Genomic DNA, 13454 nt, shown 5'->3' with positions numbered 1-13454 from the left:
AGTTCCGGAACCAGATGGCCGGTGGTGGATGGGTAAGTAAGTAGGCAGGCAGATATCGTTCAATATGCCAAATTAGCAGGCAGCAGATAAGGCGGGGGTCAGGGACCCAGCGCTCGGTTGGGTGCTTGTTCGCCGCTCCTCACCGAGGTGGCTCCGCTCCCGATTTTCCGCGGTGGCGAGATCTGGTGCAAGGCGTACACACTCCCGCCCCCCGTCATTCCATTCCCTTCCGATTTGTCACCATTCTTGGTCGTAGTTGGCGATGAGGCTCCTCCTGGTGGCACGCCGTGGTGGTAGATGATGGGCAAACACAATAGGACCCTTTCATAATGGCAGGACCAGCTGATGCGGCGCCAAGCTCGGTCTGGGGGACGGACGCGGCCTGCACTGTAAGGCAAAGAGGATCGGGGCCAGGCCAACACTGTCGGCGAAGCTTGGGTCGTGGATGGATCGAGGTACCAGAACGCCACGAATGCCGCCAATGCCGCTGCCCTTTGGATCTGGTGGCTCCAAGGTTGGGACTTGTTCCCTTTGGAGTCCGCGGGGGCTGAGATAAGCTTTGGGAGTGGTGCTTGGGGAATACCTTGAACTCGGGCATTGCTCAGGAAATTTCAGACAGACATGAGTATCTGCTGGCCATGGACCATGGATCATGGGCCATGGCTCACAACGACCACTCACTCAAGCGGTTGGTTCCCTGTGCTAAGTACCCAATCCAGATCCCCAGGTGGAGTTTGGGGTCACTTCACCGGGCATATGTACGAGTATGTATGTACTACTGTGCAGGTAAGTATGCTGGGTAAGCAAGTATGTAAGTAAGTAGGTAGAGGTATGCTGGGTACAGTGTCAGGTAGTGGGTGTGTATGTGGTGGATATACAAGGTTGTTGTGGTAGGCAAGATCCAGATACAGGCCCACCGTCCATCGTCCATCGCCCATCGTCCACCATCCACCCATTGATTGATATTTTTTACGCCAATCACCGTGCTCGACTTGACGCGACTGCGCGGCACAGTCTTCCAGCCCCCGATTCAGTCCCGTCGTTTCACCAGATTTAAGGTTCAAACCTATCAAATGGGCGACATTGGACGGCGGTCTGCGCGACGAAAAGTGACGAAAAGCGACATCAGCGAGACTGGGACGGCGTCGAAACGGCATCATCCGTCATGTCCAATCTGACGTGACGTCCGTTCAGTTGGTATGACTGTAACTTCAATACATGCAGTGTCTGTCGTACGTCTGGTAATCCATAGCATCCGTAGGTACGAATTGCACGAAATGTCGAGATAAGTATGTAGGCAGGCCTTCATTTGAAAAACATCCATCAGAGCCTGCCGCACCGCATCTCATCTGGGGCTCTGGAGGCTGGGGGTCATGGCTTATTAACGTGGGTAGTAGTACGACGTTATTCATACATAATGACTGTGCATTTGATTTATCTGCCATTTGAGGTACAGCCTGTTTCGTACTTGCAATTCCAGTGTTATTCCCGGGTCAAGAATCAATGGAAGTGCTTCAAATTGAAATGACTTGCCCCCTACATGCAAAGTACTTAGCATGTGAATGAATGCATGTATGCCTGGTATATACGTATACCTATGTATGCATGTATGTACCTCGCCCGAAATGAATGGCTCTGGCCCAAACATGCCATGCAACACGATTCTACCCATTTACATTTCATAAACCCGTACGTAGACGTTCTGCCATCTGCTGTTTTGCAGTGGAAGAACCGACTCCTGAGCCAGGTGTAAGCCAGGTATATTCGTATCTACATATATCGCTCCGGCACAGAACCAACATGCTGAGTTCACGCGTCAAAGTAGCGGTAGTCGCTTCGGGATTGATCTCCCGCTAGCGCAACACCATCTCCAGCCCTTCCGCAGCCCTGTCTGCAATGACGGCCACGATCATGGAACGCCTCATTGGATGCCTCGATAGCAGTTGCTCCGTAGCTCTGCTGCCTGGGATGCAACTGGGCCATACCAATCACCGCTGAGGCAGTTCTCGGAGCTGAGAACAGACAACCAGACCGAGTGTTACAAGAGAGAGTAGCATGCCCAGCCATGTGTCTCCGTTCCCTGACGATGCAAGCGCTTACACCGGCGATCAGCAAACAAATGGTCGGACTGGGCTCGTCTTTACTGCGGTCGCGAGCCGATACTGCCGCCTGTCGCTCTGGTCCCCAAATACCTACCTATTAGATCGTCAGCCTGGAGATCGGTAGCCTGCCAAGCCGCGCTCTCTTGGGCCGGGGTATGGGTCCGTATTACCTCTCCCAGCGAGATGGGCAACACTTGGCCTCCATGGAAGCTACCCACAGCCAGGCCAAGGCATAATACCAAATGCTCCACTGGATCTGCCGCTCTGGGCTCTTTGCGGCGGTTGCGGGATCCGATACCTCCTCTCTCCCAGACGCGTAATAAGTCTCACGGCCTATCAGCCATATCATGCAGAACGGCATGCTCCTGCATCATTGGCCCGCCCCAGCGTACTCGACCCCGTCATAAGCGTGATCAAGATGGCCACCACCGCCAACACCAAGGACACCAAGGGCACCAAGAGAAAGTCCGCCATCTTGCAAGCCAAGTCCTTCGTCAATCGATTTTTGCAATATCACCGAGTCCGAGACCCGGCCTCATCCATCACCGGGCCAATGGACAGCACTGAGCTGCCCCCTACCATAGCCATTCTTGGTGCTGGAATCGGTGGATTGGCTTTAGCTATCGGCCTCGTGAAGCGTGGTGTCGCTGTTACGGTATATGAGGCTGCAGATGCCTTCTCTACCGTCGGGGCCGGCATCGGGTTCGGCCCCAACTCCCTGAACGCCATAGATTTGATCGACCCCCGCTTCCGCCAGGAGTATGACAAGGCCAAGACAGCCAACGAGAAGCCGGAGTTTGAGCACAGCGTGTTCGATGCTCTGTATGCTGAAGATGGGTTTGGCACGAGGAGAGGATGGACAAATGGCCTCATTGGTGCTCCGTACTTTACCAGGAGCAGCGCCCATCGCAAGGACTTGCTGGACATCATGGAGAAATTCATCCCGCCTGGCACCGTCACTTTCAACAGGCGAGCAAAATCAATTGAACAGATTGGGTCCAAGCTCATCATCAACTTCGTCAGTGGCGAAACGGTGACTGTGGACGCCGTCATTGGCTGTGACGGAGTGAAAGGCATTACGAGAGGGCTGGTTCTGCAGGATACTTCACCGGAACAGGTGAAACCGACATACTGCAACATGTACATCTATCGTGGCATCATCCCGATGGACAAAGCCAAGGAGATACTCGGACAACATGCCGGCGATGCCAAGTGGTTCATGATGAAGGAAAAGGGTGTTGCGATCTATCCCATCTCTCAAGGGAAAGAAGAGAACTTCGTCTTCTTCATCACAGACCACAATGCCTGGAAACAAGGGGACTCTCCGGTAGCATGCACCAAAGAGGAGATGCTCGAAGATCTCGAGGGCTTTGACCCGAGGCTCTTGAAACTATTAGACTGGGCCAAACCTCTCAAATGGCCTACTTGGCACCACCCGCAAACAACAACATACTACAAGGGCCGTGTTTGTCTGCTTGGAGATGTCGCCCATGCATCGAGCCCCCATCAAGCCGCTGGTGCCGGCCAGGGTCTGGAGGATGCTGTTGTCCTTGCCCACCTTTTGGCACTGGTCAAGACGCCCAACCAGCTTGGGTATGCCTTTGAAGTATACGACTCCATTCGGCGGCCGCGTGCGCAGAGAGTGGTTTCGACCAGTTTCGAGGCTGGCATCATCTACACCTGGTTGGATCCTGAGATCGGGGGCGACATGAGTAAGATTGTGGAAAATGCCAACCAGCGACTCCACTGGATCTGGCAACATGATATCCCCGGTGACCTGGAGAAAGCCGAGAGCGAGTTTATGAGATTCGTGTCTTCTTCAAATTGCAACATCCGGACTAACATGCCTGACAACAAAATCCATCCAGCGATGCAATCGAGCGAGGTTGCCGCTTCGTTGTCGTGAGCGAAGCACCTTCCACCCTGCTATTAGACACGGTTTGTACCACTGCATTTTACATATATATAGAGGCCAGCTAGCTATAAAGATAGGTATTATACCAACAAGCACACATATTTACTATGTTACATGTATGTAGCGGTTTCTCAGTATCTCATCTACAATGCATTTTCGTATGAATACGTAGAATGTTATGCTTGGAAATCATGCCATCACCACCAGCACGCTGCACAGATTGGGTTGCAACACAAAAAAGTTGGTTCTACCCTGTTTTTCGCGACGAATTAGATGAGCATTTACCAACGAAGGGTTAATGCTCTTCCAAAAGCGAACCAAAACCTTGGACCTTGTCCAGGATCCCATTCGTTCTATACGCATGCCAAACTGTCGCGGTGTTTATTGCGATGACGGGCTTCCGAAGCTCCTTTTCCATGTCCACAGCAACCCTGGCGGCGGGCAGATTGGTCCCTGCTTGTAAAAGCGCATCAACCTCCGGAGCGTTGACCTTTCTGAAGGCTTCCTGGATTGTCTCGGGGTCTACCTCCGCGATCGAGGTGGCTGTCTCGCACCGTAATCCGTGTATCATGTAGACTTGATAGCCTATTTGGGTGAAGAAATCGACAACCTGGCATCTCGGTCAGAATACGAATAGGGCGACACGTCCTCGAGGGGACTTGAGAGAAAGGGTGCATACCTGCTGATCGCCAACGGCTTGGTATGGTGTGATGATGCCGATCCGTTTGGCGCCGTAGCAGTCCAGAGCTGCTTTGGCTGCTAGCGCACCGGTAGTGACCTGGAGGCCACCAGCCTTCTCGACCATGAAGTCTTCGAACTTCTTGGCACCGTCCTGGCCGCCCCAGAAGGTCTCTGCGCTCATGCCCATGACCATGTAGGTCGGCAGGCATGCGCAAACGCGGCTCACTGCTCCGCCGATGGTCTCGCGCAACTGCTCGAGGAAAGCCACCATGGTCGCATCGTCCTTCAGGGACGGGTTGGTTATTTCGATGCGCCCACTATGCCAGGAGACGCCAGGGACTGTCATCCAGTTGAACTCGGCTTCGACCACAGTGTTGGTGGCGGGTCTTTGAGGTCAGGCCCAGTCAGCTGTCATCCTTTCCCCGAAAGCGCAGACTCTTGATATCAGTCATATGTACACTTACACTATCAACCCAAACCTGGCCCTTGGGGAGACGTAGCTCACGGACGCTTGAATTGCGGTCGCCATGGTGTCCGGTTTTACGAGTGGAAGCAGATGGCCGGCCGGTAAGGTATTTCTTCTTCCGTCACCATTCAATAAATACCACACACCTAAGGATGAGCCTAAAGATCTGAATTCCAGATATCACGACACGTGCAAGCCTCATACTACATACCGTCCTCGTGCGGTACGAGAAAACCTACCCCGCCCTAAACTCATAGCCAGACTGCTCACCCACCCACAAAGTGCACTGCTGCATACGTATTGAGGGATCTATCTGCGTGCTGTACGGATTATGCAGCATCGGGACCGCTGCAGCTTAGGACGAGGCATACGCCTCTTCGGATGATAGGTGACCGGATCCTCCCTCCCGATGCACCAGGCGTTGCTCGGATTGGTTCGCGGATCGTTTTCCGGGTTCGCATTGCTTCCCTGTGCCTGTGGCATAGTGAGTGCCGCTGCTTGCTTACTTTGAACGCATCCGTCTTGGGGTCAAGGCAGTTGGTTGCCATCTCCGAGCTTCACCCTGGCGAACACCGAAAGATGTCGGAGCCCACCCCAGCCCGTCCCTATCTGTGGATCCCTCCTACCCTGGTCTGTCCCGTCTCGTCCCAATGAGGAAATGTTTCCTCGACTTGTGCTTACGAATGTTATCTTGACGCACGGCAAGGAGACGACTCCGCTGATTAGTGCTCACTAGCCTGGCCTTGGCCTCTCTGCCGCCACGGTGCCACCAGCCCACCACATTGCACCGGAAAGAAGACGAAAGGAGGGAAAAGGTTGGAACTACATGATCTACGCCAGGCCTAGCTGAAAGCGGCACGCTCCCAGAACTCTGTTCTCCACTTGTCAGCCATGAGCCAGTTCTTGAGTTCGTCCCAAGATCATGTGGTGCCTTGTTGCATCGCGTCCGGCCACTGAAGAGAAGCCGCCGGTCACCCCTGGCATGCAGCTTCATTGCCGTCATTCGCCCCCTATGGCCATCTATCCCAGGAGTGCTCTATCGGGTCATGTATTCCTACCTACCTCACCCTCGTCCAGGCCGGCAATGCCGGTGAATCGAGTGCCATCACCGAGGTCACTGTGCCGTGCTGTATCTTGACTGCTTAGGGGAAAGATGGAGGATGACTGGCAACCACACCACTTGCATCAAGCCGGGGGCCACAGGCAAGTTTATCTACACGGGCCAGGAGTCAGCAATGCTCTTAAATGCTGGGCCAATTCTCCTAACTCGCCTGATCTATCGAGCCTATCGAACGATCCCGTAATGCCCTTGGATCATTCGTAGGTCCTTTTGTGTGAGCCTTTCATGCTTACCTCGACTCAATCATTATCATTTGGCGTTTATTTGCGCACAAACCCGGATTTTCTCATCGACGGTGCCGCTGCTGCTGCTGCTGCCGCCGCCGCCGTTTCGGGACCTGCGGCGGGGAACGTTTGGTAACCCTACTGAGTACACTGGCTGCTCCTTTGACGGGGCGGATCTTAGGGGAAAATGGGAGATGCCATGCACAAGATGACGGCAAGTGTGGACCGGAAACCATCAGAAAAGAGCAATGGCTCTATCACGAGCTCAGGCCAGGCCGCCGTGCTGAAAGCCGACGCGGCTCTGCGTAGGAGACTGCTATGGAAACGCGATATCGTTCTTGTTCCCATCATGGGTATCTTGTATACTTTGCTGTTCCTGGACAGAACAAACATTGCGAATGCGCGAGCATTGGGAATCGGATCCCCCACCGGACTGGAAGCATCGCTCCAGATGCCGAGCAACGGTTATAACATAGCCTTGGTGATATTCTACATCCCCTTTGTTTTGGCCGAAATACCGGCCAATTTGGTCCTGAATCAAAACAAGATCCGGCCCGGGCTGTTCCTTGGTGGACAAATGGCTCTACTAGGTCTGTGTGCCGCTTTTTGGTACACGTCGGCTTCAATCTGGGCCCAGGCTAACCTGACCCCCCTGACATAGGCATCCTTGGAATGTGTCAGGGTCTTGCGAAGAGCTATGGAGGTCTTCTCGCCGTGCGGTAAGATCAATTCAACGCCGCATTCTATGTCTAAGCCTTGTGGGATATTGACTATGTCATGGCTCTGCAGGTTCCTGATGGGTACGTTTGAAGCCTCCCTCCCTGCCGGAGCTACGTATATGATCTCCATGTACTACACGAAAAAAGAAGCTGCTCTTCGGTTTGCATGGTTCTTCAACTTTGCCCTGGCTGGTCCCTTATTCTCGGGTCTCCTTGCCTATGCTATCCAGAATCTCGAGGGAACGGATGGCTATGCCGGGTGGCGCTGGGTATTCATCATCGAAGGCTGTAAGCTTTTCGCATAGCTCGTGGAAAGAACTGGTGGACGGCTGGCAGGGCTAACCTACCATCCATCACAGTAATGACTGTTGTTATCTCGGTGCCAGTCATCATATTCTGTCCAAACTTCCCTCATCAAGCGCAGAGCTGGTTCTTGAAACCTGCCGAGCGTGACCACGTGCTCGCCCAGCTGGAAGCATCCCGAGGAGTCGAGACCAAAGGCTCAGCCTCGGACCAGGTCTCGATATGGAAAGTTCTGGTAGATTGGCGCATCCACTTGTTCACCCTCTGTTTCTTCTGTTGCGATATCACGGCGGCCTCGGTGTCCGCCTTTTCGCCCACCATTCTGACCGAGCTGGGTTGGACCAACACGGTGGCGCAACTGATGGCAATGCCCGTTTGGGCCTCTGGCATCATCTCGTCCTTCCTCGTTACTTGGTTGGCGTCGCGCTTGAATTGCCGGACCCCTTTCGTTCTCGGGGCCATCCTCTTTCAGCTCGTTGGATGGGTCATCATGCGGGTCTATGTGCCCAAGGCCGGTGTACGATACCTCGCGCTCTTCCTCATGTCCATCGGGACGTTCCCACAGATGCCGATTATCATGGGCTGGCTATCTGCGAATCTCCGAGGGCGCAAGTACCTTGCCGTGGGCATGGCATGGATGATCGGGTTCGGCAACTGCGCCAACTTCGTTTCCAGTAACGTTTTCATCAAGGCCGAGGCGCCACGCTATGTCACCGGCTTCACGACGGGGCTTGTGTTTACCATTGTTGGGTTCGTGCTGGCCAGCTGTGTGTGTATGTTACTTGTGATGAAGAACAAGAAGAGGGAGCAGTTGAGGTCGCAGATGACGGCCGCGGAGCGAGACAGCCACGACAAAGTCCACTTCAAGTTTGTCCTGTAGGCCTTCGAGGGGCTGCTGTTGGAAAGCACACATTGCGAAACATCCATTGCCGCCTAATTTCAAGCTGGTTTCCTTTTATGCGACGTATCTTACTCAATCGATTTCTAAAGGCCAATCTCCAGATACCCAAACAATTTATCATGTTTGGGGTATTGGGTAGAAGTCAATAATCCCTCCTGCGGTTGCTTCTCCCTCCGTTGTGTCAAGTGGGTGTTGATGTCTACAATGCACGCTATGTAGAGGCATATGCACTCCAGTCTGGTAGGATCAAGAGGGTCCCCGAAGCCCATGCTGACGATCTGTTCAGGTCCGGCGTAGATGCATTGCAAATGCTTGATGAATTCGGGGTGCCCAAGGCTCGCAGTGATGATGTAAGTGCTTCCTGATGTTCAATTGGAGACTGGAAGAAGCCGAAGAGCAGTCGCTGCTAGCCACATGTATTAGGTAAGTACACAGCACGTTCTTCAGGTATGATTACTCAACTGTGCATATATTTTATAGATAGGTCAATAGGGTTCCTCCTGTTATCGAGCGTACCAGAAATGGGCTCTGGACTCTGACCTCACCCGCCGTGGAAGCCTGACGAAAAGCCCACTTATCTCAGGATGCGCCTTCCTGAATGACCATTGATGGAATCGCAGTCTGCCCACCTCCCTTACCGTTTATTAAATATGTACCTAAAGTAGGTAAGTAGGTGGGTAATGTAAGTACATACCTACCTACATGTACTTACCTTCCATCAAATTCCTTAACTCAACTTTTCAAGGCTGGTCCTCTTCGAATGACCTACCTACCTACCTTGACGTAATGCCTATCTGATTGGCGACATTGGGTCTGGGCCTTTGGCAGTTGACACCGCAGGTAGACATTGAAGTTGAGGGCAACATTGAAAGCTGTCCGGCAGCCTACCCCCTCGCTTGTTGTTTTCCAATCACCAGATTCTCCAATCTGCGCACCCAGAGCCTCGAGTCTGGCCGGTAGACTTGAACTCGAGTTCAAGTCTGCTCTCTGGATCTAATTTCTTGTCTTGCGAGTTCGTCATTCTCTTTTCTATTCTTGTTCTTCCTGGCGTGGCATTCCCATTGGTCACCACGTCAGGTGCTCTCACTGTGCTTGCCTAGCACCTCTGGTGAACAGCTCATCGTCTGGAGCCATCCTGCCTGAAGCCTTCCTTTCCGGAATTCAGGGCCGGCCTGTTGACCTTTCCCACTCGGCCAGTTGACACTTGGCAATACTCATACGTGACTGGCTGTACCTACCAGTGCCCCTTCTTGTCCACAGCAAGCCGCTCGGTATGTTTCCATCCATGTTTTGGTGCTGTATTCTCGCATATCTCCCCATCTCCCGTCTAAACATCCTTTGGACCATCTGCCCCCCAGACAGTCGAAACATTCCATTGGCATTCCTCTCACTGTTGCATAATAGCCCAGCGAAACTCCAGCTAATACAATGGATTGGTGCTAGGTCTGAGTCTTGGCCACTGCGGCATCATCGAGTCCCTTTTGGATCTTCGAGCGGCAAGATTCCCGAACAGCGTCCCTGTATCCAGCTGGGTTCCAACGCATTCGTATTTAAAGGATCAAAGTCGCATCTTCTCCGTACCCAAAGGAGGCTATCCTTGCGCTGCGAAGCACCATAACGGCCCAGTCTCGAATCACCCCTCTTCTTTACAGCGGTTTCCCCTAAAGTTGTCTTTCTCTGAATACCAAACGCTACACCGGAGCACCCACCAACTCACCAACGATACAGGGCCGGCAATATCTCTGAGTCCCTCGTTATTACACACTCCAGTCAAACCACGGCGGTCTTTCCACGCTCACCTGTTCAGCCACGACATTCGATCAACAATACCTGGAAGGTCTCTTCCAACATAGTATTCCAACCGAGCCAACTTCACCGTCGGTGGCGAGCCAAGCATTTTTGAAACGCTACAACAAGAGATCTGGTAGCACAGTTGTGAAGTTCTCGGCCGCAAGCGTTCATGGTCCGACCAGCTTATGAGTTGCTTTTGAGACCATTTTCGAAATTACTTCGCATTCAACTGTCTGTAGGTCGATGCCGACACCCTCTTTCACAACAATCATCTCTGGTCATTGTTTTTTTACCAGTGAGGAGCTTACAGTTCTGAACGCTCCCAGGTCTTCCCGCACTTCAACATTAACAAGTGGTCATATGCTTCTTAGAGTTGTTCCACTACAAGAGGTAAGTACGCGTCGTGTTTCATTCTACAGTCTTGCTTTTGTTCCCCATCCCGAGCCTCTGGGCACGTTGAAGGATCACACGTGCTGTGTACACACCTGTCTGTGATAAGGCCCCGCACGCACTGCCCTTCACAGAGATGCAGATGTACCAGCTGGAACAAATCACGATCCCAGAGAACAAAGCCTTCAAGGAGAACCGGGTATTGTGTAGCGCCCATTTGACTAACATCTGATGGTTTGGTTCGTATGGTTTCTGTGTTGGGCGCTAACGTGCTTGCGTGACCAGCACACGTACCAGGCCTTAACGTGGCTCGCTCACATCGTACTCTGGGGGAGGTTTTGAATTCAACTACAATCTGAAGTTATTCTCCGTCCTAAGTTCCTATCCATCTGGAATCGTTCTGCATGCCAGCTTCGGCCTTCCGTCTGATATTCATTCATCTGGTGTTCATCCGTCCGGTCTCTACTTTGTTCTCAAGCCGACTATGGGTCTACTTTCGTCCAAAGCGGACTACCGTCCGAAATCAGCAGTTGCAACAACGCAACAATGTCTTCGAAGAAGCGTTCCGTGCCAGAAGCTGGCTTTGATGACATACGGGATGAATCTCAGTCGGCGTTGGAAAGTACTCAGGTCGAGTCCGATTCGAACGCCAACAGCATCCCTCTCACCTGTTTCATCTGCCCTAGTAGCCCTCATTTTTCGGATATCTCTCACCTACTAACCCACATCTCATCCAAGGGTCACTTACAGAACAAGTTCAAGATGGACATCGACAAAAAGACCGACCAGGGAGCTGCACGCAGAATGCAGCAGTTTGACTCATGGTACCAAGGAAATGGCATCGAGGATCTGCTCCGAGCCCGTAGCGATGCTCGTGAGCAGAAGCAGCGTACCAGCCAGAGCAGAAGGTCTGGAAGTATGACGAATACGAAAGTGAAGGCACCGACAAGCCATGGCAGTGGTAGCGTAATGAAGCGTGGCCGAGGTGTGAGTAGTTATTGAGCTCTTCTGAGTTGCCAGATGGCACACCTGCAAGGGCGTTTTATTGACATTGGCATAGGGTCAACGCAACGACATTGTTCGTCCCAAGCCTCGGACGAGCAACATAAAGCCCGACTTCGATGAAGAGAGTGCCTCTGTCGCAGATGGGATGGCTTTCTCCTATGGCTTACAATTCCCACTGTGGCACCCTGGCCATGATTCGCAGACATTCGGGACCCCTTCCTACCCTACAACCATTGGCTTCCCGTTTTCGACAATGTTGAATGGCCCTGACTATTCCCAGTACAATGATATAGTCAGCGGACACTTTGTCGAATACGAGGATGGTGACGACTTTTCCAACTACCAGGCTCCGTCCGATGAGGACGAGGATGTTGAAGACGAAGATGACGTCACCTCATTTCCTTCCGACAATACAGCCGATACGAGCCTGGTCGGGATCCCAGATCTGCCAGAGGGATTAACCGCTGAAGACGCTCACAATGCTAAGTTCAAGAAGGGAGAGTGGCTGAAAGGCATGGACGTTTTCGATGCGGCGTCCCAGGAAGACCGTCGCAAGAGAAACCAGAGGAAGAATCCTTCCGTTCTGGCAAAAATGCAACTCAACTCGGGGCTCGTGGCCCAGACTGAGGCAGTATGCGACTTGCATCTCAACAAGCAAAGAGAGCGCAATGTCTACGATGAACCGTCTATCGATGGTAGTGGAGTAGGCAACTTCTTTCTGGTTACTCTAAGACGATACTAACAATACCATGTCAAGGACGAAAAGAAACCATCTCGCACGGGAAGAGGCAGAAAACCTCGAGTTTCCAAGGCACCACGAGCCAAATCCCCTAAGCCTCGAGCCAGAAAGCCCAAAGCGACGCAGCTGCCCAAATCAGGTCCCGCTTCACGCGGCTCACGGCGAACTCGTGGTACCACCCGTGGCCGAGGTGGCCGGCCCGCTACTTTGGCATCTCGAGACGACGAAAATGCCGTACCGACAAGCACTCGAGTTACCCGCTCTAGTCGTCTAAAAGCCGATGAGAAAATCAAAGTCGAGCCCTCGGAACAGGTATACGGAGATGGCCCGGAGGACGTTTTCAGAGACTCGGAGGTTGCCAGCCGAGGTGAGGGTTGGATCCCCTTCTTCGAAATGGCACAGAAACTCTGCAGATCCTAACTCCTTCTCAGCAGGCCACTTTGGATTTCCGTTCGGTCAGCGGCCGTGAGTCTACTAGCCTAAGATACAATGAGGAAACAAAGCTGACATTTTGCAGCAGCGACGGCCTCCCAGGTCTTGCATTGCGGCCTGGTCATCCGAACCTCAACTTGCTTTCACCAACACCTACCCACAAGGCGCAACACTCTCGCCTGTACAGCGGCAAAGAGAACGATGTTTTCGCCTTCCAACATGAGCCCGCATCGAACCCTTATCTTCCTTCTCTCAGCCCTCACGAGGGCAACTCGTTCAACCCTCTTTGCATACAGCCTCGAGACGGCGTCGGATTCCGCCCTTTTTCGCCGTTCGAAGACAATGCAAAATCTATCACGAATGGGTTCCAGCCCATCAACGCCCACAATGGGCACAGCGGTTACAACTCACTTCATTTTCCTTCTCGAGATACTCCATCGACGTTCCAATCTAGCCGCCACCATCACGACAATTTCAATACCTGAGTATTTCAGCCTATGGCCAGGTGTTGCTTGACGATGATATCGGTCGGAAAGCTACTCAGGCCTGGTTCACCACAACACTAATAGTGGGTCGCTAAGACGACCAAAGAACACAGAGGAGTTGGTGAGATTCTAGAGAAGGGAAGGGAAGCCTTTGCGATTTCTCAACGTCTCTCCCCAGTCT

At 52.7% G+C, this 13454-nt stretch overlaps 4 protein-coding genes across 4 annotated transcripts; 3 read left to right on the top strand and 1 right to left on the bottom strand.

Moving 5' to 3' along the window:
• Positions 1-2520: 2520 nt before the first annotated feature.
• PG986_007107 (uncharacterized protein) lies at positions 2521-4008 on the top strand (the record flags this gene model as incomplete). The annotated part of the gene is made up of 1 exon (XM_066843329.1): positions 2521-4008. One exon carries the CDS (start codon positions 2521-2523, stop codon positions 4006-4008), a length of 1488 nt encoding a protein of 495 aa, XP_066699441.1.
• A 304-nt stretch (positions 4009-4312) lies between these two features.
• On the bottom strand, positions 4313-5227 carry PG986_007106 (uncharacterized protein; the record flags this gene model as incomplete). The annotated part of the gene is made up of 3 exons (XM_066843328.1): positions 4313-4627; positions 4697-5084; positions 5163-5227. 3 exons carry the CDS (start codon positions 5225-5227, stop codon positions 4313-4315), a joined length of 768 nt encoding a protein of 255 aa, XP_066699440.1.
• A 1489-nt stretch (positions 5228-6716) lies between these two features.
• On the top strand, positions 6717-8410 carry PG986_007105 (MFS general substrate transporter; the record flags this gene model as incomplete). The annotated part of the gene is made up of 4 exons (XM_066843327.1): positions 6717-7098; positions 7170-7227; positions 7298-7515; positions 7587-8410. 4 exons carry the CDS (start codon positions 6717-6719, stop codon positions 8408-8410), a joined length of 1482 nt encoding a protein of 493 aa, XP_066699439.1.
• A 2748-nt stretch (positions 8411-11158) lies between these two features.
• On the top strand, positions 11159-13273 carry PG986_007104 (uncharacterized protein; the record flags this gene model as incomplete). Its single annotated transcript, XM_066843326.1, has 5 exons — positions 11159-11599; positions 11673-12320; positions 12375-12723; positions 12770-12821; positions 12874-13273. 5 exons carry the CDS (start codon positions 11159-11161, stop codon positions 13271-13273), a joined length of 1890 nt encoding a protein of 629 aa, XP_066699438.1.
• Between the last annotated feature and the right edge of the window lie 181 nt (positions 13274-13454).

Source organism: Apiospora aurea (genome assembly GCF_038362705.1).
Source record: "Apiospora aurea strain CBS 24483 chromosome Unknown utg000005l_segment0_segment0, whole genome shotgun sequence".
Classification (NCBI taxonomy): Eukaryota; Fungi; Ascomycota; class Sordariomycetes; order Amphisphaeriales; family Apiosporaceae; genus Apiospora; species Apiospora aurea.
The sequence above is the reverse complement of the archived record's forward strand: the minus strand, read 5'-3'. Positions and strand labels throughout refer to the sequence as shown.